The sequence below is a fragment of the Misgurnus anguillicaudatus genome, chromosome 6 (genome assembly GCF_027580225.2).
Source record: "Misgurnus anguillicaudatus chromosome 6, ASM2758022v2, whole genome shotgun sequence".
Taxonomy (NCBI): Eukaryota; Metazoa; Chordata; class Actinopteri; order Cypriniformes; family Cobitidae; genus Misgurnus; species Misgurnus anguillicaudatus.
Genome location: NC_073342.2, coordinates 19,742,270 through 19,767,425, shown reverse-complemented (window position 1 = coordinate 19,767,425; position 25,156 = coordinate 19,742,270). Strand labels below are relative to the sequence as shown.

The following is a 25,156-nucleotide window of genomic DNA, read 5'->3' as shown; positions in this document are numbered from 1 at the left end:
TTGACCGAAAATAGTCCCCTTGGTTACTCTCAATAGCAGGGGACTATTTTCGGTCAGTGCGTAATATCACTACGCCTGCTACAGCCATGTAACATCAGCAAAGTCCTTGATTATTACGTCAATGTGAGAGTATAGTCCTCCAAATCTGCCTAGAAAATTGCAACTTTTAATTTTCCGTTGGTCTTAGTACATGATGTAACTACAGAAAAGTCAAGTTTTACATAGGGAAAATATTGAAACTCTTTGGTCATTTGGTCTAATCAGATTCAATGGATTGTGCTAAGCTATGCTAAAAGCACCAGACCCGGAGATCAGCTGAATGGATTCCAAAACGGTAAGAATCAGATGTTTAACCCTAGAGGAGCTGGAAAATGAGCGGAAGTGGAATGTCCCTTTAAACGTAACCAGATTATATGGCATGGTATGTCAATTTACAAATAACTTATGACACTACTACTGTAATTTAAATATGATATGACGATTCCAGCTGCAATGCATTAAAGGTGACATAGAATGATTGAACAGAGTATTTATCCTTGTTGTGTGATGTGACATGTAGACAAATTTTTTTTTTTGAGTCTGTAATGCCTTAGAAGCTTCCTAAAAACCTCTCTCAGATAGCTCTATTAGGGTGGGGGATTTTAAACAAGTGGTTTTGCACCTATTTGGCTCCCCCTACTGGCTTAACTTGCAATCTCATTACTGATTGGCTGACTTTGTGCCACTCAAAAAATGTAGCCTATTATTTTAAAGTGGAGGGGCAGTTAGATGCCTGTGATGTCATAAGCATCAGTTTTTTCAGATTGGGCAGTTTTCTGGCTGACATTTCTAAAAGAGGAATTTCTATGAGACTGAGATGTTTAGCATGTTTTGCACTTTTTGTATGTTTGTGAATGTGGGTAGACTACCATTATTCAACAAAGACAAGGTAAAAATGGTTTTTCATTCTCTGTCCCCTTTAAAAAGTTCCTGACACAAATATATTCGATTTTGAAACAAACAGTGTAGGCTACATATTTTTATCCATAAAAAATTATATGTAGGTTGTTTTTGGCTATTTGGACTACAAAAGTTTTAAAGTTGGATATGTCAATAGCACCTTTTTGTCAAACAAAGCTTTATTTCCTAACTTACCGATTATTGCTACTGTCCTTCCTTTCAAGTTTACACTTTCTTCCAGCAACAGTCACGTCGATCAGCTTGATGTCAAAGCGGTCTTTCTTATTAAAACCAAAATTTTTGCCACAGATCGTCATGTTAGTGTTGCCTCCCAACGGAGCAGAGAAGGGAGAAATCTGCAAAACAAACATTTTGTGAGCTTAAATTGTGGCAGGAGTTTTCTTTCAAAGTCTCCAACTGTGCCAAGCATTTCCCTCCAATCATAAAGTTGGTAACCACTGACAATAATTTGTTTCGGTTGTATGGACAATCTGAAGGCAGGGGGTCTTCCAGTAAATAGTGATGAAGACAAAAACCAAGAACAAAACAACCTTCCCTGCTCCCTCTTTGCCTTTTTAGTCTCTTGGGTTAAAGTGCCCTTTAAATTGGGCCACCAGCTGAGGTTAAGAACAATACCATTGGCACATCTGAATCCAAAGTTTGCGTAACACCAAATCTACACTTTCATCTGGTCTGTTTTAAAGACATGTTAGATGTCCTTTTTGTTAACTGTTTATGACATCCCACAATCCTTCCGTTCATTTCGATTGGAAATAATAAAAATGTGGTCTTAATTTGTTAAACTTGAGCATAGATTTCAACTACAAAATAACCATTGTAATCATAAAATATTTGGGTTGTATCCATCGTTTTAATGAATTTGTTCTGGATGATTGGTCATGATGTTATGGGGCTTTGGTAATCTATCTGAAACTTCATACAAAAAAAGGACTGCCTGTGTAATTACTGAATCACTGGGCAATGAGGCAGCTGTCTTAGGTTTTGGACGCTGACTGTTTTGAACAGGAAGAATCTTGTACGTAGGTCACCATATCCGTTATCTAATGCAAAGCTCATCACTAATACGTTCCACCTGTATTACTTGGCAATGTATTCTGTGGAATTAACCTTATGAGATTATAATAGCTTTACTGAGAAACCGATTAACCATTTTGGGTCTAGAATCTATTAATATTGCATTAGTTAGGTTTCAAACTTCCTTTTTTATAAGCTATCTGAGAAACCTGGCTGATCTTAGTTCTCTATTGAGAAACAGGTGGTGTTGCCTTAAACACACATTTTTAAATTTTCAGTTAATCATTAAGAGTTCAGAGCACCACTTATCATTTGCAAAGAGATCTTACACAAATCCAAATACAGGTTGGTCCATTCTGCAGCAATGCATGGATTTGGAGGAGGGCTGACGTTTATATCCATTTACAAGAACGCAAATACTTCTTGATATTTAAAATCAATTTTCGTCTTTAAAAACAGACCAGAGGTCTCTGGAAACCATGCAATGATGTTTAACCTCGAAATCACCGCAAAGCAGGCAAATCAATAAAGGTCAGAGTTTGATACGCGGTTGTTTTACTTAGAAAGCACTTATTCTATTAGGTATTTGCTATTAGGTGCTTTAAAACCACGGTAATATTGTTTGTGGCAGGGTGGGGCAATTACCTTGTTGATGAGAAGGGGGCAGGAGTCCTGGATCCAGTTAGAGGGGGAGCACTGAGGAGCCCTCGTACAGCGTTCAGAGGTCTTACACCATCCACAGCCCATAAACGCTGGGGCCAGAAGACACGAGCTACAAGACCATAGCTGGTTACAGCCAGGGCCTATCAGAGGGACCTTAGAGACCTAAGAGCAATGCATAAATGTCATGACTATATTACACTTTACATAACATTCATATATTAAGGAGATACAAATGCTTACAAACATCATTGTATTTAGGACAGCTACTGTGTGATGTGTCTTTTGACGATTTTGTGGTCAGCTTACTTTTATGAGCTTTTCCACTGGTGCATAGTACCCCATACTTTTTTTTTGTACCACCTTGGTCAGGGTTCCAAGCAACCTGAGCTGATACCAAAACGTGACGCGAAAACACTGTAGATCACTGATTGGTCTGAGAGAATCGTCAATACCAGCGTCATCGCTATAATGTAAAAGATTAGCTTTACCTTCATGCTAGCTTGCGCTGTCTCGAGCAAACATGTTGTCATCTGTGCTCTGCTATAAGTTCCCAAACTCCCTTTTAACGATGAAAAACATCCATAGGTTGAGAATCAGGGACACCATACCAGTTTTTTTCCAGACTTTCAGTTTTGGCGGAACATTCGCGGTGCGCACATTCGCATATATGCTTAAATGCAACTTATATAAGGCTCAGCGGAGCGCGTCGACGCCACGGGTGTTTGTACAAAAACTGTCATGTGAGACAGAGGTAGTGTTAAACGCGGTGTGCAAACATCTATTTGTGATTGTCAATTTAAATTTTGAGAAATAAATGAATGTATGGGAATGTACAACGATGCTCTCAGTTGTATGATGTCACAGCAGTAGGCAGCGCAAATATACCGACACGCCTATAATCCCTCCCACTCCGAAGTGTTACTTAACTGAATGGAAAAGCTAACCAGGCCAAAGTGAGGTGAGCTGACCCGACCTGACCTAAACCAAACCAAACCATGGGGTACTATGCGATGGAAAAGCGCCATTTGTTTCTCTAATGCAGTCATATCTGTTTACTATATCTCTTTATCTAAGCCACCAATAGGTCTGCTATGTACTCACTAATGATTTTCCAAAGAAATGTTTGCCCTCTTCTCCAAGACATTCTTTCGCTCACCTTATTTCCTGTAACCAACAATAAGGAGCCGTCTTGACTCTGTGGAGACAGCAGGGCCATCTCTGAGGACACAGGGAGCGTGTCCAAGCGGAAGTCCACATGCGGCTCTGTCTTGCCAAAGCGGGAAAACACCACCTGTGGAGGATGCCAGCAAAAACGGGTGGCCTTTTACATCAAAAGCGTAATCGGTAAATGCAAGACCTTAAAAAAGCATGTTTACAGTCTCAAAAGACCTCAAGACGGCATAACCGCATTCCACGTGGATGATTAAATGCTGGAACTGAATGATTTGAAAGCTTTTCACTCTGGTACAGGTTATTTATAGAGGACACTTACACTTTTTTTAAGAGGTCAACTGTTTATTTTTTCTTTGATGAGAACATCTAACATAATCTAACATCTAAAATATGGGGTCATATATCACCCCAATACTGTAATGCAAAATAAATAAATGAGTCATATAAAAAATCTTAGGATTTTGGGATAAACATGACCCAAACATTTGGTTTTCTTTTTACTTATTCCAAAACAATAAACATCTCTCCAAGAGTTGGTGCATCTTCCTAATCCCTGTTATTTTTTTCCTGAAGAAACATGCTATAAAACATTAAATTACAGATCACGAGTGGAACTTTCATTGGAAGAGAGGCAGATTCAAAGGAAAGTGGAATCCAGAGGCAGTCTTTGTAAAGGGACAGAGCCTCTGCTTGCTACGGTTACTGTAATAACAAGTGTCTTAGCCTTTCAGGGCAAAAATGACAGACTGATATGCGGTGACTGTGTTTGATGGCACGGAGTGGGAACACACAAAAGCTCGGGCCTGCAGGCAAGTGTAGACGTAAAGACCTCTGACATGGTGGGAGGTGTCAGAACAGTGGCTCCATCCATACACCTGGACTAACATTTATCATGGTTACATTGCAATTACAGGCCTTCAAGACAGGCTAAGTATGAATAACGTCTGTTTTCCATTAGCGATCGGCGGATCACATCATTAACAGCCTTGGGCTTGAAGCGTGGGGCATGTGGTGTGTTATGGTAGCTGGGAGAGTATGTCATTACTGTGGTTTTAGCGAATATAAGTGTGCACGAGATACCTTCAGCTGACTAAAATAGTGCACTGATGTAACTTCTGCAGTCAAGTGTACTTTTAAATACTCATAGTAATCTTTAATTGGTTAGGATGTTGCCTTAGGCCCGGAGCATAGTTAGTTCTTTATGCATATGGGGACACATTCGAGCACATACTGTAGCCTTCCAAAGCATAGTTTATGCTGCGTTCATCCCAAACGCAAATAGAGCGTCTGGCGCGAATGATTTCAATGTTAAGTCAATGTAAAGACGCGTTTATGTGCGTTTGGAGGTCTTGCGGCGCTAATGAGGCGTTTAGCGCGGTAGAAGCGAATCCGCCCCATTCGCGCGTCTAGTTCACGTGAATGACACGAATCCGCCTCATTCGCGTATCTAGTTCACGCGAATGATACAAAATTGATGCACGAATGACGCAAATTGAGCGTTGCCACGAGAAACGCGCGTGTTGAAAAATTTGCACTTTGGAAAATCTCGCTGCATTAACCAATCAGGAGCTTGCTCTAGTAGTGACATGATTACAGGAAGCGAGGAGTTGCAGAAACCCCTCCCATGATGCAAATTTCCGCGTGAATGTCTCGAATGACTAGAATTTCATGTGCGAATGAAGCGAGTAAACTCAAAATGTCCAAGCGTCCAACTACGCGGGAATAGCGCATTTTTGCCGCCTCTATCGCATTTGGTGTGAATCCAGCATTAGTTGGAAGCTGTTTATGTAAGAAATAGGTAACCAAACAGCTCACTAGGTGCTGAAACAGAGGCTACTGTCTTCTTGTGCTGGGCAAATGTGATGTGCTATATTCACAATCCCAAAACCGAATGAAAGCTTGGCAACTCTCGAGTGGCTGAGAAGGTTTTCAAGTGCGTTAAGCCATAAAAGGATTTTGAGTCCCAGAAGCAGCTAAGCTAAGCCAGGCTTAATTAAGCCCGAGCATCGCACAAAATGGCTACAAATGGAGCCGTTATTGAGGGAGGAATGTTACGCACTCTGGGGAAAAATGCGCACAGTGGCGGCCTAATAACCGTGTGAATTACAGCTCATTGTGTATGTAAGGGAAGTCCTGCTAGCAAACACAAGGCAAGGTGTTGAGTTTTTCTCCCCATGAGTGGGAGCACTTCCTCATACAGAATAAGGACCACTGGGACTGTTACTTCCCCAATGCCCTCCCTCTTCCCTGCTTTTAAAAAGCTTGTGGGCTCTCATAACTTTCATTCACACAATTATGCCGTACTCTGCACTCATCTCCATTGCATTCCTTATTTTATTTGCCTATGTCTGTTTTTTTGCAAGCTTTCGTCGTTCATTGTCAAGCCCTCTTAAACACTCAAACACTCTCTCTTTGTCTCAGAAAAAACTCTCTTTTTTATCTTTCTCAAATGGGACAGCTGGACCAGCGCTCACCCCTAACCAGGCCTCAACATCCAGACAAAAGAGGCGAGAAAAAGTTGAGAGGAAAAACGTAAAAAGGAAAAGACAGAGAGGGAGAAAACGACGACAGCTGCAGCCGTTCCAAGAAAATGCCATGCGAGGACGTGTCATCGAAGCCTAGTGCTTACTATTAGCGAACCATTCGGTTCCTCCGGCATGCTTCCGCGCAGCTGTCACCATTTCTCTCGCCACTCATTTCTCAAACATTTTCTTGTGGTATTTACAAAACATGAATGGAAGGTTCTGATAGGCTGTTTCATATCGGAGACATTCATTAGCAAATATTCCCAAGTATCTTTGCATGCACGAGACATACGATATTTAAGTCTGCCTTACTCCTGCAGCTTCAGAACTACAAACATTGATAGGTTCAAATTTTTTTTTAAAGAGAGAGCTGAAGTGGTGCTGGTGGGTCAAAGGTGAACAGAGAGCAAACAGGAAAACACCATATTTCCCAACCTGCCACTGGCACCTGCATTCAGAAGTGTTTTCACTGGTCACGTACCGACATCCTGCCTATTTACATAGACAATAAAATGGGGAAATAGTGCTGGCAAATACAGGACATTTTAGATTCTGTTTCTTTCTGTTTCAGTATGAGGTTGTCTATACTAGTCTGTACCTCACCAGCATTATTACTCATAAGTTTAGAGGCACTTTAACTGTTCATACCCTCCACGATTGAATAATCAGTATCTATGTAAAAGTTCAACATTAGCAAACAATAATTATGTGGCTTTATATGCACAGTGAGAAAATAGTTAACCTTGTTTTTTAATGTTTGTCTTACCTGGATCACCCGCCCTTCATTTGTGCCTAAGCTGACAACTGTGTGGTTTTGAATGGGGACTACAGCTATGGAGGTGAGAAGAACATTCCTGAAGCGCCCGTTAAAGTAGTCCCGGCGTGGGTTGGTGCTTGCAACCTCAAGTCGGTAACCCTTTTCATGCTTCCCACAGCCAAAGGAATCTCCTACAAAGCTCTACAAAAGACAGGAACATAAATTAAACAAGCGATTAACTTACGCGACTGTCAAGCATAGATACCTACAGGTGACGCATAAGATTAGTCATGCATAGGGCCGGGGAATACATTTGTTATACCAATAGAAAATTATAATCTTATATCTTTAAAGTCACAATGAAACGAAAGTAGTAATTGTTTTATTTTTCCCGTCGTAACGTATATCCGAGTGAAATGGCTTCTGAAATGAGGAAAACGTAGGACTGAACTTGAATTCGCTCATCAAGAATTGATTGGATCGTTGGAGCTTGGGTCATGTTGCTATTTGCTAATCGCTGCGATTTTTTCTCCCTTCTGAATGAAAGTAAAGAGAAATCGTTGAGGAGGAGAGGAGATTTGCGTTTTGATTGAAGATTATGAGGGCACATTAATTTTTACAAAACACTGAAGCTCACAGATAAGTCATTTATAAAAATACCACAATATTCCCAAAAAATTTAATTGTGACTTTAACAGCCTTTAAATCAGCCATTAGATTTCCTATACACACACATACACAAACTACACAGCCTTTAAGACTATATTCAGCACTATAGTAATGTGTGGATGCATTCTGTTTCTTCAACAGAGAACTGCCCTCAAATCCACCATGCAAAATGCAATTTGTGGATAAGATGCCTGTGGAAAGGAGCGATTAGGCCCCAAACAGTAAAGCTCTATCTAAGCTTGCCATCTACTATTTCATCACGGCCAGTGCAGTTGCGCCTCTTCTCCCATGGTGCTTGGATCATCCTGGCCGCAACGCTCACAGATGGCAGAAATTCATGGGAAACTGTGAGGAAAGCTGGGCTTGCTGTTGCCCTGTTAGAGCTGCTCTGATTGAGTCCAGCTTTATTTGGCGGGGATGTCTACAACCTGTGAAGCTTTGTGTGGAGCTATATTGTAGTATTTGAAATATTAAACTAGCTTTTAGGGCAAGTTAAAATGTTAATTGAGAATTGAGGTTGTGTTTAGCTCAGTGGTAGAAAATTGCGTTAGCAGTGCAAGGGTCATGGGTTCGAACCCAGGAAACACACATGCTGATGTAAAAATGTAAACCTTAAAATGCACTTCAAGGTGCTTTGGATAAACGTGTCTGCCAAATGTTTAATGCACAAATGTTTTACATTCATTGATGTAACGTTTTGTTTTACACCCTTTACATGATTTTTATCCTGCACATCCTTCTGAGAATAGTCAAGGCATTGTTGTTTCTGTACATTTAAGACTATTTTACATGTAAAAATCTCTTTGGTTATGGCCAATGCCAGTTTACTGGAGTTACTCATAGATTTATTCATCAGAGATTGCCAAATACTGAAAAGGGCACGGTCTAGGGATAGACCAGGGGTGGGCATTCCTGTTCCTGGAGGGCCACTGTCCTGCAAAGTTTAGCTCCAACCCTAATCAAACACACCTGTCATTTCCAAATCATACTGAAGCCTTTGATTGGGATTTTCCGGTGTGTTTGATTAGGGCTGGAGCTAAGCTTTGCAGTACAGTGACCCTCCAGGACCAGGAATGCCCATCCCTGCGATAGACAATAGTATTGTGTAACGACGATCGTCAGACTTATTGCCAATAGCAGGCTTTCATGACGATAGTTCACGATTAGGGGTGGCACAGTTCATGAAAAAAATACGAACCGTTCAGTTCGCTTGTCTCGCTTCGGAGCGCGTATGCGTCGCACGGTTCAACGGTTCATGGCATGCGCAATGTAGCCACATGCCCTGTATGTGACCTCAGATAGCGTGTTTCCCTTTCGCGCGAAAGAAGAGGTGACTGGTTATGTTACGTGTAGAAATGGCAAGTGGGAGAGAAAAGGAAGTCTGCCCGGAGTTGGAGGATGCGCCAGCGTCATATAAGTCTGGTTATGTTACATATTATGACAGCGGAAATAAAACAATAGATAGAACTGCAGTCTATGGGTTGAATGTGTTCGAACAGCCACAGGAGACCGCCTCCTTTCCGACCATTTATCTAATCTGAGGTACTGAACACTGTTTTACGTCTTTTCGTATTCAGCGCTATTTTTAGCCTTTCATTGATAAAACTAAAGCGGCTGATATCCGCGTAGTTTCATTTTGCTACCGTGTGAAAGTTGCGCGATCTTATTTCATAAATTGCCCCTCAAAGTAATCAAGACATTAGTAGTCAAAAGTGGACAAAAGAGACGGATTTAAATATTACAGGTGTAAACGTTATGTTTCTCTCTCCTCCACATATACTCTCTGTAGTATTTAAGCAGCCTCTCAGTGATAAATCTAAGAGCTACACTGAAGTTGGCATTTTGATAAATGCAAGTTATCTTTGTGTGCTAAAAAGGCACATAAGTTCATGTAGATGGCAATACACATTCTCTTTTGCAAATCTTTTTTGCCAAATAAATGAAAAGCATGTTGAAATCATCAATGTCTGCCCTCTTGCTGTATCAAAATCTCATCTGGCTTTCCTCAGGGATGGTCCCAATAATGTGCTTAAAGTCAAATTTTAGTTTGTGCATGATTACATGATATAACTCTTTTAATACTGTATCCCAAATTATTTATAATTAATAAATTAATAATATAATAAATTTCTGGAGTTTTAAAAATTAAAATAAAAAAATAACAAAACCGTACTGAACCGAGAACCGTGACCATAAAACCATGATACGAACCGAACCGAGGGTTTTGTGATCCGTGCCACCCCTATTGACGATGGTTATTATTATCATCATCATTATAGATTCACATTTACATGCGCATTGCATGCTTATCCTCGCATGAGAGGGTTTCACTTTGCACGAGAGAGCTTGCAACGCAAGGATTCGTGCTTGGACCTGAATGCGTGCAGCATGGACTTCTCATTAATGCACATGATTCGGAGCTTGTAATATGCGCGGCTCTGACATTTCCTTGTACTAGATACTGTAGGTTGCTAGTGCACAGAGGGTTAAAATCTCATGATTGTGACATTATAACCATGAGACCAATATTTGTTTTCAAAAAAGTCAGTGTGGACTTATTTCAGTCATACTCCAAGCACACTACAAAGAAAAAGTTTTTTGAGTGAAAAATACTTGATTCACCCAAGTTAAAGTTTACTTTGCTGAAAGTCACCTGCCGTTAAAGACAAAGGAGCGGTGCACTTGAGGGCTACACGGTGGTCAAGCTCTAAGGGTCACAGATCCTAACATGAAAGTCATGCTATTAATAATTAAAGAAACCAGACCATGGCACCATGGGCCATGACTAAAAGCCCGCTGGAGTACAGAACACAGGCAGTTAATGTTTAACACCGTGCTCACTCTGAACCCGCTCAGATGGTATATCGTTACACTATAGTGAATGCACCTCTACAGAAATCACACCCATGAAATTTCAGACAGGCATAAAAATGGACACCCATGCTGTGCCAAGCAGATGCAAAAGTGAAGAGGGAAAAAAGTGTGGTTTCTCAACTTATAATACACCTCTCTCTCTCTTTTTTTTCACTGCCAATGTAAGAAAGAGCTATGAGTCAACGGTATGACTGTGGTTGCAGATTCGTTTTGAGGGCACGTCTCAAAGGGCCGCTTTGAAGACATTGAGAACAATACAAGCTGACGATAAATCAAGCTGAAGGAGGTTTGGGCTCTGCTCTCATTACAGGTATTACAGCTCAGAGGCACAGAATCTCAGGTGAAAAACAAGAGAAGATGGTGAGATTAGAGGGCAGCTTATCCCATCCCCTAAAGGAAGAGCGGGACTGGTACAGCAGCCAAATAGGGCGTATCAAGAGACAAACCACTACAGACAGAAAGGACACATGTAGTATGAAAGCAGGCCGGGGAATTAGTCAGCTGGGGACAAGCTTGCCTTTGATGTGTCTTCAACTAAAGTAAGTTTGCTTGGCTTGGTTATGCAAGCCCACTGTGATCCATCACAACGACCTCGCTGCCATGCGCTTTCAATAGGGCTTTCGTAAACGTGCGTAAGTAAGCACCGCGGTTTGGAAATGATTCGAGGGGACTCTCTGAAGCTTGACCCATCACCAGCTGAGAACTCATCAGAGGGTGAACGCCTGTTTTAAGGGGAAAAAGACATTATTTTCATAGCAAATAAACTTAACGTTTGGTCTTTGTTTAGAAAGGAAGAAAGGGAAAGCATTAGGAAGCAAAGACGTGTGTACATTCCACTGCTTAGGTCAGGGTATTGCAGGGATCAAGGACCGAAATTGAAAAACCTGGGCAGTGTTTTGACAAGCGAAGCTTGATGTGATCCTGAGGCTTCTCCACCAGACTGTAGTCTAGCAGTGTTGTCGAAATGGTAAACGTTTTGCCTTGGGGTTATGGATAGTTTGCGCAAAATTTTCTTATTTCTATGACCTCACAAGGAAGTGCATTTAAAATTTTGATCTAGGAAATGCAGAAAAATATCCCACGGCAATGTGCTATTACAGTGTTGAAATAAAAAGCTAATGGCAGGAATGGTAGAGCCAGCGCATAACTCCTCTTCAACACATTAACCAGCTCTTATTGTGTCCAGCACAATGCAGAGGTTATAGGGTTACCGCGCCCCACCTGTGGTTCTTTATAGTTTTGTGGCCTTTGGCGTCACCTCCACAAGGCCTGATCTGCGTGTAAGGAGATCTGTATGACCAAATGTCACCTCCAAACACACGTTGCGTTAACAGTTTCTGCCAAGTACAAAGTTGAAAATTTTTGGAAAGTCATTGCTCCGCATTTCCACAAGTCAGCTGTTCTTGACGAAAATAATGACCTATGACCCCACAAAAATATATATGCTTGCGTGCAAGACGTAACATTTGCTTATGGCAGTGCATCTACATGGCACGTCGTGAAGCAATCCGATTCTTATGTTTGTGGGGCTTCCATGGATTACTGGGTCGTGAGGGTCAGTAGTCTGGGGAGAATTAGAGAAGCTGACAATATTGGGGGCTTAAAGGCTGGCAGTGCAAATACTAGGGTCGGGAGTTTGTGCCTGCTTGCTGGTTTGTTAATACCTTTGGAGGTCTCAAAAAACACTTGATGGGCCAATCGTGCATGCTGTCAATGTCACACCTTGCTTTATATATTTTGGGAATCTTGGTTTTAATTAAATAGTGAGCGCCTTTCTTTTCTGGGCTTACATTGTTGTGTTTGACTTCACAAATATCTCATCACTATGCTTTCTGTCAACATTCAACACATTCAGTGCAACCTTAAACTTCTGGAGAGATGGAGAATATAATCTTTCTTCCACTCTCCCCCTCTGTCTTTCTCTTAACCCAGCAGTCAAGTGATCTGTCAGCATGATGCTTTGTTCCTTACTAGAGCCTCCAAAAGGCTGGTATAGCCGCTTGTATGTTTGTATAAAGTAATCAGTTTAGTGCTCATGGTTAAATCCCTGCTCATCTAAGTGCTTTGACTAAACTTGTTTGTGCGTGTTCGATTCACCCAAAAATTAAAACGCCGAACAACCCACGAGCGAGATAAAATATCTTTTATGCAAAGTCATAAATTAAACTAAAATAGTTATTAAAGTGCAATTAATAGATTAAGACATTGCTAAGCCAACAAAAGCAGGATTGGTTCTTTCTGGATAGAGTGTAAGATTATTTATCATTGTTTCTGAACGGTTTAATGAGCAATAAATCATAGTTTGGACCAACGCTACATGATTTACACCAACAAAAACAGTGACAAGCTTAATGTACTGTACAAGCCTAATACAAAGAGAGAGAGTTATCATTCTATCGACTTGCACTGAAACATATTATGGAAGTGCTTATGAACCATGCACATCCATTCAATTAGTGCAAACCGGGGATAATTTAGTGTGGAGTCTAATCTGGAGGCCTGGCCCTGTCATTATTTACTTGTACAGCATGGATCCATTCAAAGCATTAGAAGAAACGCCCATTCATTAAAGTAGACGCGATGAACACACTCAAAGAATCCCGTCTATGCCTCAGCACACAAGCGCGGTTGCTTAAAAACTTTATGTAAGGGGCACGGATGTGATAAAAGGGTAAAAAGCATAGCTTCACGACCATGAAGCGTTGAGACCCCTCTAAAGATCAAATCCAGCTCTTTACAGAATGAAGAGAGGGGCAGCAGAGGATTAAGATGCCTGGTTTGCAGTTGACCAGAATAATCAATTCCAATCGTGACTGTGAAGGCTTGGCAAGGCCTGCATTTCTGCCATGATCGTACAGTTTTACGCATGTCTGTTGTCTCTGACAGGATAGATCAGACACAAGCTGCTCATTTTTTTTGGGGGGGGGGGGTGTTTAAAGGGTTTTGCAGATTCTCTGTTCCTAATTTTAGCTATTTTTTTGACATACGGCAAAGAGGTTTTTTTTTTATAGAAAATTAACTTTGTAAAAAGAGTCTTAAAATGAGAATAAGTGGAATGCATTAAGGATTTTTGGTTTTTTTTGTCATTTACTCTTTCATGTCTTTTCAAATCCATGTTGCCATTTTTTCCCCACTAAAACGCACACATAGGCACTTTTCCATATCCCCACAGGCTGTCATGTGCCATTAAGAACGAAAATGCCTTTCGAAAGCACAACCCTACTTTATTCAAAGCATTATATTTCATCCAAAACCATATGTTAGCACTGTGTGATGAACAAGTGCAAAATCTTGGTCATAGTATTATGGTCTTACATTATTACATTTGGTTATGGGGCACTCAAACGTGCATATGTGACCCGTGCTGGCAAAATGAGTCAGATTGCGCACCGTCTAATTTTGAGCTAAAGGCAAAAGAAAGTTTAAATGTCTATTTTGGTCGAAATTATGGTTTTCATAAAAACAAACACTAAACCCTCATCTAGCGTTCTCAATGCTCTAAATAAATATTAAAGATCTAAAATGATCTTTATTTGAAGAGTTTGGTTCCAAAACATGTTTATTATTATGTATGTTATCATGTTTTTATTGTGTTTTATTGTGGTACCTAGCTGTTTTTTTAGTTATAAAGGGTTAAATCAAAACAAACCAACTGCAGTTTGATTTATATCAATTGGAATGCACAATCAAAAAACACTATTTTTTTAAAAAAAATAAAAAAACTGAGTTAACTCATTTTGGAACCAAACTCTTCATTTGTTCAGGCAAAAACATGCTATTCACGCGTAGTCGGACGCTTAAACAATTTCAGATTTTTCAACTCGCGCAAATTACGTGGCAACGCTCAATTCATGTGGAACCCCATTCGCGCTTACCGCGCCGCAGGATGCCTATTCACGTCTTTGCATTGACTTAACATGTAAATCACTCGCGCTTCCTGCCTCTTCCGCGTCTGGTGTGAACGCACCATTACAGTGGGTTCACACCAGACGGGAGTTCAACGATTTGCGCGAGTAGATTACATACAAAGTTAATGCAAAGATGCGATCAGATGTGTCCTCGTGCGGGGCGATGCAAATGACGCGATATGGGCGGCGTGTTTGCCGCGAAAACACACGCTATTCGCCTCAAACGCGTCTTTGCCCAAGTTGAAAATATTCAACTGGTGTGAAAAATTCGCATGACACGAAGTTAAATCCCGTGAGTAGTCTAGAGCGAGTAACACGATGCCCCGCGTTTGGTGTGTACGTAGCATTACAGTTTAAAAAATATCTGTTTTGACAAAAATTTACACAGGTAGGACCTATAATCAGGTACCTCTTAAAGGGATACTTCACCGATTTAGCATTCAGCTTTGTATCTGTAGAAACCCGGCAGTATTACTGAATGACCATGTTTCCCTCCATCATTTCCCCCTGAGAGGAGAGATATCTGCATTTTGGTTATGCAAAAAAGTCCTCCGATGATGCAAAAATCGTCATATTACATCATCGGAGGACTTTTTTGCAGAACCAAAATGCAGATATCTCTCCTCTCAGGGGGAAATGAGGGAGGGAAACATGGTCATTCAGTAATACTGCCGGGTTTCTACAGATACAAAGCTGAATGCTAAATCGGTGAAGTATCCCTTTAAGTGAGTGTTTGGTTAACTTTTGGGAAAGATATCTAATGTGTAACATTATATTAAATCCTTGCGTTATAGTAGATATGAAAGTGTCAGCGTAAGTTCTACCAGGAAGACTCTAATACCACGTCATTCATTCATAAAATCGGCTTACCAAATCACAGCTCAATGGCGACTATTTAAACGCTGAACTAACACTCTCTCCTGCTGCCCGTAGGTGTCGTAGCTGAAGTTCGCCTCCATCCTCCCCACCACCACCACCACCAGGTTGTTCCCTGTTCTTTTGTCCGGGGGTAGGCTCCGCCCCTGCCGTCAACATCAGGCAGGATCTGCCGGACTACAGCTAGACCTGGACGAAAGGCGGGGCATACGCCACAAGAATCGATACGAGACTCACGCATCTAATTCATTGAGACGGATTTGAATTTCTGTCTTTTACTTCAACATGGAAGAAAGGTCATTCCAACGGTCACTTGCCTTCTGAGTCTTTATGGTAGAACTTAAAGATCTCTAGAACTTAAAGATCTCAATGTCAATCAAACTATAAAAGAAAGACAAAAGTTGAACATATTTTTCCTATAGTATTGTTTCTAACTTTAGTTCTAACCTTTAGTTATTTTAAGTAGTGATGCACCGATGTATCGGCCACCTATATTTATCGGCCGATTTTTGATGATTTTGAAACCATCGGCATATCGGCAATAGCACAAGAAAGGCCGATACCGATTGTTTATTAATTAAAGGCAATGAGTTGCATGTCTGTTGTTCAATTAAAATGATTTAATGTTCTGGTGTGCACTATACTTAAGCACCGACAGAATACCTTTGTTGAGCTGGCTCAAATGTCTCGGACAATAAAAGAAACAGACTGCACTTTAGTGTGGGAAAAGAAGTCCAACTTTTTTTGAAGTAGCAATATTTATACTCTGTTTAAAGCAATAGCACTGGCATTATTTATGTTTATTAAAGAAATCCATTATATGTAAAAAATGAGTTAATGTTGTTAATAAAAGAAATGCTGAATAGCAAAAACCACCTTTGAAGGTTGTCATGTTGCCTTTTTATATTTGTTTTAGCTTAATGTGCCTCTCTTATTATGTTGGTCAGTTGAATGTTAATTAGATCCAATCCATGTTCAGTAAAAATAATTTGATGCAGAAATAAACTAGCTAATAGACCAACTGTATAGTATTGTATACAAGTGTTTAATATCGGTATCGGCATCGCACAGAAGTTGTCTGTTTAAATCGGTATCGGCTCAAAAAATCCTATCGGTGCATCCCTAATTTTAAGGTATAGATGCAGTGATTTTGCTCAAATGTCAAAAAATTCATTTGAAAATTTGCTCATTCCAACTCATTTTGCCAGCACGGGTCACATAGGGGTTGTGAACAATATAAATGCGAGTAATTCATGACCTCCCCTTTCTAACTATTCCTTTGAGCCTATTTATCTTAAACAGTGCATTATAAAACTCTACCCTGATACATTTATTGTTTTGACCATTGTTGTGCCTTAGACATTTAACACATAGTTTAAATGGCCACTTTTCAGAAGTTGCCTTCAGCTTTACTTCCAGCAGTTGTTACTAAAAGGTCCATATTATGAAATCCTTATGTCTACCCAACATTATTTTATGCCTCTCAAAAAGCACACGCAGCCTCCACAGCATGCTCAGAACAAAGATCAAGGTCTTTACTCACAAAACACCCTTCCTTTGCCAAAAAACAACATATGTGATAAGAGTATGAGTATGCAGCAAAATCTGTTTTTGGTAGTCATCGTGTTTCTCACGATCATGATTCAAAGAGTCTGAGCAGGTGTCGTCCTTTTCTATGACACATAATTTCAGTAATCGCCAGCAGCTAATATACTACTTAGTGTATAAATAAAACCATGTAACAAACAGAAAACAAACAGACAATTCAGCATTACAAGAACACGTAACGCTTAACAGCATGGGAGAACAGTGCATCAGCGTGCCATCTTTTTGTAAACCACTAGAATCACTAGTAGTCCAGGCAAACTAACCCATTTTGGAGCAAAAAATAGAAGTAATTGTAAAAGAATTTTTTTCAGCCTAGATCATTTCTATGAGGTGTCCAGAACAACATACTAAAAGTCCTAAGAAATCCTAGTTGAGGAAATATGTTAATTTCTCATCAATCCGAAATGTGTGCCAATAAGGCCAGACTACAATACACCCCAATGGGGCTATTTTTTTCATTTACTCCTATCAAAATGAAACTTTACACAGTTGAAGTACCCATGAAAAGTAATTTTTTTTGTATTACAAGTTGCTTTGAAAATTAAATGTAATATGCAAATGAGCTATACACTAATCGAATATGCCCAAAATACACCCAAAAGTAACTTTTTGGTATTACAAGTTTCTTTTGAAATGAATTTGAATATCCACATGAGCTTTACACTTATTTAATATGTCCTAATTTGCATAGGCAGAAACATCATTCATATGTATGATAAATATATCGGCCCAATGTTCATCCAATCAACCTGCTGCTTTCAAACTGGCCTCTAATCTGAAAACTGCCTGGCTTGGTAGTTCCTGCCAGCTGTATAACCCCCGCCGGTATTATCTTCAGGTTCACGGAGGAACACAAGCCTGAACAGAAGGGGAGGGTTGTGTTTTTTGTGTGTGTTTTTGTTTTTTAATTTTTTTATGTTTTTTATCCAGCCTGGATCCTCAACCCCTTCTTTGTGGCTTTTGGTTCGGGCACCCCCATATCATTTCCTGGTTTGTTCTTTACTTGGTTCTTCCCCTCTGGGTTATATTCATCTGATAAAATTGCCTCACTAAAGCAATCTGAATTGCAGGACTAGCAAAATCTGTACAATTTAAATGCATGTTAAGTTAGAAAATAGATCAACACAGTAAATCATTAACAAAACACAAGAAAGACTGATTCCTTTTTTTCTTAAGGTCACACTGGTATAACAGCATAAATGTACCTGAGGTTTCCTTGCAGCATTGATATGGGTAAAAAAAATTGCATTGCAAAATACATTCATTACAATGCAGTGCAATTGGCCATTTATTTTGTTGGGGCACTATTATGGGTCAGTGCTGAAACAATTTATATAAAATCCTCTTATGTTTCAGAATTGAAATGACATTTTTATTAAGAATGTGTAATTGATTGTTTTCCATAATTACATTTTAATCAGGGAACGAAAACACTACCGTATTATAGATATTTATTTAAAAGCAACTAAATGATTTCAGACTTTTTCCATTCAAGATGACACATCGAGCTCTTCAAACAATCCAACCCTAATAATTTTGTGGCTGTAATTCTACATCTCGTCTATTTGGCATAGGAAAGGGATGGCACTGAAAAAAGTAAAGAATGACACTGGCTTTCTCAAACAAACTAAGGTGTTTAGCCAGTCACAGGAAAATGTGGGAAAAGGCATCATCATTGCAGGTGAAAAAGCTCTAGTATCACTGTATGGGGGCAAAAGGATGAATCACTGGACATGCTAAGATACAGGCAATTCTTTCTTAAAGTAACTCAGAACTCATCTCCAGTGAAAGCTCAATCTCTCCCTCCAACGTCAGCAGCTGCAAAGTTCCAGAGTCTTCAGGTCTTTTACCAAATGATGAAGTGGAAAGAGGGAAGTGAACCTATGGACCCAAAACCTTGGGGGTGCCATGTTTTGGATGGGAGATTAATGCCAATAATGACTGATCAGCCAAGCAGCGTAACGAGCCAACACCAGGTTACTTTTTGCCAGGCTGGGAGGACCAGCTTAAACCAGCTACTGCCACCTTAAATCAGCAAAAAACAGCTACCAGCTTATGCTGGTCTTAGCTAAATTTTTCAGTAGGGATTGTTAATCACTGCTATGACTAAACACATACGCATAGGTCTAAAGGTTCCAAATTGTGAAAAGCGCTATATAAATAAAATTGAATTGAAAAAAATGTAGGTTAGGTAGAGGCCTGTCTAAAAGCAGCAGGATGATTGGATGAACATTGGGCCGATATATTTATCATACATATGAATGGTGTTTCTGTCTATGCAAATTAGGACATATTAAATAAGTGTAAAGCTCATGTGAATATTCAAATTCATTTCAAAAGAAACTTGTAATACCAAAAAGTTACTTTTGGGTGTATTTTGGGCATGTTCGATTGGTGTGTGGCTCATTTGCATATTAAATTTAATTTTCAAAACAACTTGTAATACAAAAAAAATTACTTTTCATGGGTACTTTCATTGTGTAAAGTTTCATTTTGATAGGAGTAAAGGAAAAAAATAGCCCCATTGGGGTGTATTGTAGTCTGGCCTTGTTGGCACACATTTCGGATTGATGAAAAATTAACATATTTCCTCAACAAGGATTTCTTAGGACTTTTAGTATGTTGTTCTGGACACCTCATAGAAATGATCCAGGCTGAAAAAAATTCTTTTACAATTAGTCTGTCGTAAAACGCTATTTTGCCTGGACTATAGTGTGAATCACTTTTAGTCTTTTTGTCCAGATACTTTCAGTAAGTACGGTCAGAATAAGGCATTAATAAAACACATCTGTTTGTTTTGAAGTCCTGAGAAGGAGGGGGTATTGACAGGCTGGCAGGCTAGAAGACTTTGCACCACCGTGAGCTGAATACAATAGCTTAAAGGTGATATCTCTTTTGTCCTCCTGTTTAGATAACCATTCTTTTGAATTTTACATGAGACTGTGGTTAAAGAAAACAATGGGTTTGCTTATGATAAAATACACTGCATCAAATATCCCCTCTGTGCTCACACTCCTTCATACACTCAACCATGACTGACATCTAGCTGACGGAACATCCATCACGCCTTACAAAATGCACAAGTCAGGTATCAGGTAAAAGCTTGCTCCCCTTTCACTGACCGATCACACAGGCGGAAGGATAAGCTTGGGAATATCTGACTGACGTGCTGAATGAGGTGGAAGGGAAGCCACAGATAAGCTCTTATTTGTGATGCATTGTTGGCTTCACGGCAGGTGATAAAATACAGCAGTTCCTTCCCAATCCAATCTGTTCCATTACTTGAGCACACACATTCATTGGACCCGCGTCTTATAGATCCCATTGTGTCTGCATTAGCCAGTATACCGTAATGGCACAATTTAACCTGGTGGGGGAGGTTCTTCTCGCCTACCAAACCCTCAAATGTTTATTTGTGGTTCTTGCTGGGTAAGCCACAACAATTAGTGAAGGCCTTTGAACTCCACCAAGCAATTAGTCTGGATCAGTCAGCTCTGGTTGTTTAGCAGTGTTGGCAGGCTGATTGAATTTCCAACCTGCCTGGGTTCATTAAATGCTTCAGTAGGTACTTGATTTATCCCTTAACCAAGTATTGAGGTTCCTGCCGGAGAGCAGGAAATTACCATAGGAGGAAAAAATGAGGAAGAGGACGTATAGCGAATACCAGAATTGGTTCAATAGGCCTGTAGGCCACTGACTCATCATCAGCCTCACCAAAAGCAAACTATTCTTCTGTCTGACACTTACACATGTTTCTGAATTATGCCCAAGTATTTTAAGCCTGGAGGCTGAAAAATATGTTGAATATGGGCCAGCCACCACAAGACTAAAGGAGGAAGCCGGAGTGCAATAAATCTAGCGTAAACATTGGCGTTCTAGCCAATCATAGCCATAGGTTTGTTGGTATGGAAAGCTCCTCCCAAATGACAGATTGCAAGTGCTTTATCAGTTATGACTGTATGCTTATCTGTTTTATGAGCGTAAACATCAGTTGAGCCATTTTCAAAGTCATAAATATAATATACTGTACATACATTCACAGTATAGAAACAAGGGCACTTTAAAAGATGTGTCCTAACTGAAAACAGCCAAAAATAGCCAAAGATTCAAAGACACATCCTCACTTTTACCAAAATGCAGACCGGTGTGCACCTGGATGCCAGCTGTTCAGTCTGCTCCAGCTACAATGATGGCCCAAAGTCACGCAGGATTCCCACCAGGGCAAAGCTCCCAACGTGAACGCACCGCATGAGCTTGACGTTTTAAAGAAAACACACAGCTGCGCACATCCACCTGTGAGTTTTTGCCAGGACTGATTCACGGTGACTTAGTTACTTCCCCTGTACGAACCACAAATCACCCCCATAAAACACATCTTTCATACATGTATGCATACATACAGCAAGGCAACCGAGCAAACAGCTCATCGCACTGTCTTCAAACAAAGACAGGACACAACAAGTACCACGTCTTTCAGCGCGCCCTTGCGTCTTAGCAGTGCACCTCCCAGAGTTGAGCCCGTGCCTTGTAGATAATCTAGATTTGACCATTTTGCACAAACACATCTGGGTACGGGCACAAACAAGCTTAGGCACGTACGCGACTATACGTGCCAACTTCGGCACATTAGTGTGTTATTACATTATCAAAACAGTGTATTACAGTGTGACACGAGATGATTGTTGAACATTCCAGAAACCGAGTGTTATTCATTCTCCTGCTAATTTGCATTGATATTTGGTTATGCACAGCATTAAAAAAGAAAAAACGTGGGAAATTTTCACAAAGTAACTTGGAATCGATGTTGCACTGACGCCTTCATCTTACACTTTCTTCGCCGTCTGAAAGCTTGTGTTCATTTAGCCACAATGGCTGTAATAATTAAAACGGCTGTCAATCAAAATTCCCTCTTTAGGAATTATATTACAGACGGCAATCAATCAAGATTCAGATTTAATTTTAAAGTAATCAGCCTTTGCCAGTTGTTCCACTGATCAATCGTAATCTAATGATAATTTTGACCTTAAATGTGGCTGTTTGTTATTGCTGGTCTCAAGTGTCCCCCTCTCGGGGGTGCTAAGCTCTCCAACTCCAGATGACATATGTGCACCGCTCCTCCATCACTCCAAACAATAATGACTATATTTCTGTCTTTTTATTAACGAATATTGCTGAGCAAAAGCAGACTGGTGGGTCGATACATTTAAAAGCTTGGGTGCAGTATAAAAGCTGTGGGTAAGAGTGCATGAGAGTCTTTGGCAATTTATCCTATGTGATATTCAAATAACTATGGCTCCATAATAACAAATAAAAAGAAAAGCAAACCTAAATCTAATAAAAACAAAAGTACATCTTAGTGTCAGATACCCATTGTTTTTTCATAAAGGCAATGAGCTGCCAACCAGCTGGAGCCGGTAAGTGCAAAACAAGACATTGGGATCAATTGATCATCTTTCTTTACAGCATAACTGTTTTATGACACTCTGTCAATTGCCTCTTTATGGGACGATAAGGCAGACTCTGCGTAACATATGCTACCGGTCTCATAATTCTCAACGATGGCACCAAACATACTCCAAAAACACATATGCACAGCCACACGCTAACATATAGATAAATATTGATATACACTATATTGCAAACAGCTGAGCCGAATAAAAAAACTATGCCTTATGGCGCCTTTTAAGATGCCTGGACCTCTTAAAGTTAAACAAACAATTCTTCGAAAAAGCCTAAGGAAATGTTTCCAAACCGAGTACTTTAAAAGCCATTTTAGCTATTGTACATCCATGTAATGAAAGCTGACAAAACCGCGGCTGACTCTAAGCAGATGACAGTGTTTGGACCAAAGATCCACCGAACAAAAATATTTAAAACGTCTGGAGTGGAGCCTGCAGGTTTTCTCCCGTGACAAATGACTGAGAGCACTTTGAGCACTTTGTGAGTTTGGGCAGATAAAGTTCAGGGCATTGAAACAAGCGCACCAGATTGGAGAACTGTTTGACTCGGGGTACGAGGCCAGCAGCTCTGGTCTGGCCCATATGAACTGTTAAATCCACGAGTACGAAGACTGTTAGAGACGGTTGAAGAACACCTGCTGGGTGGTGGTCTGGGTTTTCCCGCTGTATGGACTCTGATAAGACATCACAGGCAAGCACAGAGAACAGTCAGTATGAGCAATGCTTGTTAAACAAGATGTCAAACAAACATAGCCTTAAACTTAACCCAGTTGTTATACACGTATGCGCACATTCTCAACCCAACAACATGATTAAAAAACGACTGCCAAAACAGCTAAACTAAACGGATAATTATGCTTTGAAATAACTTGGAAAAGTTAAAATCTGTGTTTTTTGCTTGCCTTTTACATCTGATAATTGCAGCTAGCCAAGCTTTTGCAGATCTCGATCAGCTGGGTATCTCAGCATGCTTTGCTTTTATCTTTAGGAAAGCACATTTACTGCTATTTAACATGGATGTATGTGCATGGTGACAAAGCTTTATGACTATGTTTATAATGAACTCTAGAGGTAATAGTCCCACAGTTATCGACAGGCTCCTCAGGGAGTCACCGGCAGTTAAATTCCTGTCATTTATTGAACGGCATGATTTACCGATTGATCCAATGAATGGTGATGGATAAGACAAATAAGACGAGAAGGGTCAGTGATTTATGATGGCCAGAGGATAAAGACAAGCAATTTGGTTGACAAGAAGTCAGAATTGCTCTCTGATGGGCTGTGTTTCGAAAGGGTCAGCTAATATCCTGTTAGACAATTACCAAAACAGCAGTTAGCTGGGTACATTTAGTAAATGAGAAAACACTACATGATCAACCAGCTGATGCTTTCGTTACATAATCACAAGCTCTTACCTGGTTGTAAGTCTTCTCATCTGATCCTGTGAAGTGAGAGAGCTTCCTTATGTGTCCTTTCTGCATGAAATCCTTGAAGAAGTTATTGATGTCAGTGATGGAGACAACGCACACGGCAGAGCTGGCGGTGGGCTCCGGAGAGTCGGGTTTACTGCGGGCGAAAGCTGCGAACAGCACATCCTCGCCCTCTTTCAGCCCCATCTCCTGCTGAAAGTCATAGCCGACCTTGGCCACGTGCGCGGCCTGCAAAACATTGAAAACCACCTGCGGCGAGCGCTTTTTCCGTCTGCGCTCGGAGTAAATGCACTCGAAGGGCATTTCTATGTATCGCAGAATCTCCGGATCAGAGGAGCACATGCGTACTATTCGCGTGTGATAGGCGTTGGATCCGGCACCTTCTCGTTGGATGGTGAGGAAATACACGTACGGGCCACTCTGGAAGGAGTAGACGTAGCGTAGGGGGAAGTTCCCGCGCAAACCTGGAGCGAGGTCCATGTAGGACTGTTCTGAGAAGAACTCAAAGCCGTCTTGAGTCTCTTTCATCTTCCTAACAGAGATGGTATGGTGGAGACGGGGTTCAGTTTGTTCAAGAGGTTCAGAGTTAGCGACGAAGAACCGTACCACGCCGCTGCTCATCACATTGAGGATCTGAGTGCCTGAAGGACCAGCCAGGCAGTCTGGGCAACCGTGGTTGCTGCCGTCGTTCTTCTTCGAGTACATGCAACTTACTTCCGCATCCAGGGGAGCATCTTCTAACACGTGACGGGTACAGACGCCATTCCCAACTGACCCGCAGCTAAAGAGCTCAGGATCGTAAAACGTCTCCACCACCAGGGCCATATTGGTGTTGTTCATGCCGTTTGCTCCGGGGGGTACACAACCAGCGCAGTGATCTTCCACATTGCAGCCTGGATTGTCTTGCACGGGTCCGGTGTTATATTCATGAATGTTTTTAAGGTTTTCAGACAGAGCATAAAGCTTGTTGATGGCACCTATGTACACAGTTCTATTGAATTCCAACAGCTTCTGGATAGGGGTGTCAGATATAAAATAAGGGAGGTCGTAGGTCACAGAAAGGTTAAGTTTGTAGTTCTCTATTGGTTCCTTACATTGACTACTCAAGCCCCACCCCAGCGTCTGAAGAACGATGAGGATGCAAGTGGCTTCAGGATAGTAAATTCTCATCTTTGTTCCTCTGCAGAGTAAAAATAAAAAAATTAATACATATAAATACCAGAACATATAGCTTTAGCTT

At 40.6% G+C, this 25,156-nt stretch overlaps 1 protein-coding gene across 2 annotated transcripts in view; it reads right to left on the bottom strand.

Annotated features, from left to right (window-relative positions):
• Positions 1–25,156, bottom strand: part of met (MET proto-oncogene, receptor tyrosine kinase) — a 64,672-nt gene that overhangs the window by 37,818 nt on the left and 1,698 nt on the right. For both annotated transcript variants that reach the window (XM_073868688.1, XM_073868689.1), the window contains exons 2-6: positions 23,902–25,096; positions 7,102–7,293; positions 3,794–3,928; positions 2,620–2,799; positions 1,135–1,295 (exon numbers count right to left, since the gene is read on the bottom strand). In XM_073868688.1, the coding sequence (XP_073724789.1) occupies positions 1,135–1,295; positions 2,620–2,799; positions 3,794–3,928; positions 7,102–7,293; positions 23,902–25,086 (1,853 nt within the window). In that variant the 5' untranslated portion in view covers positions 25,087–25,096. The remainder of the gene's footprint in view (positions 1–1,134; positions 1,296–2,619; positions 2,800–3,793; positions 3,929–7,101; positions 7,294–23,901; positions 25,097–25,156) is intronic.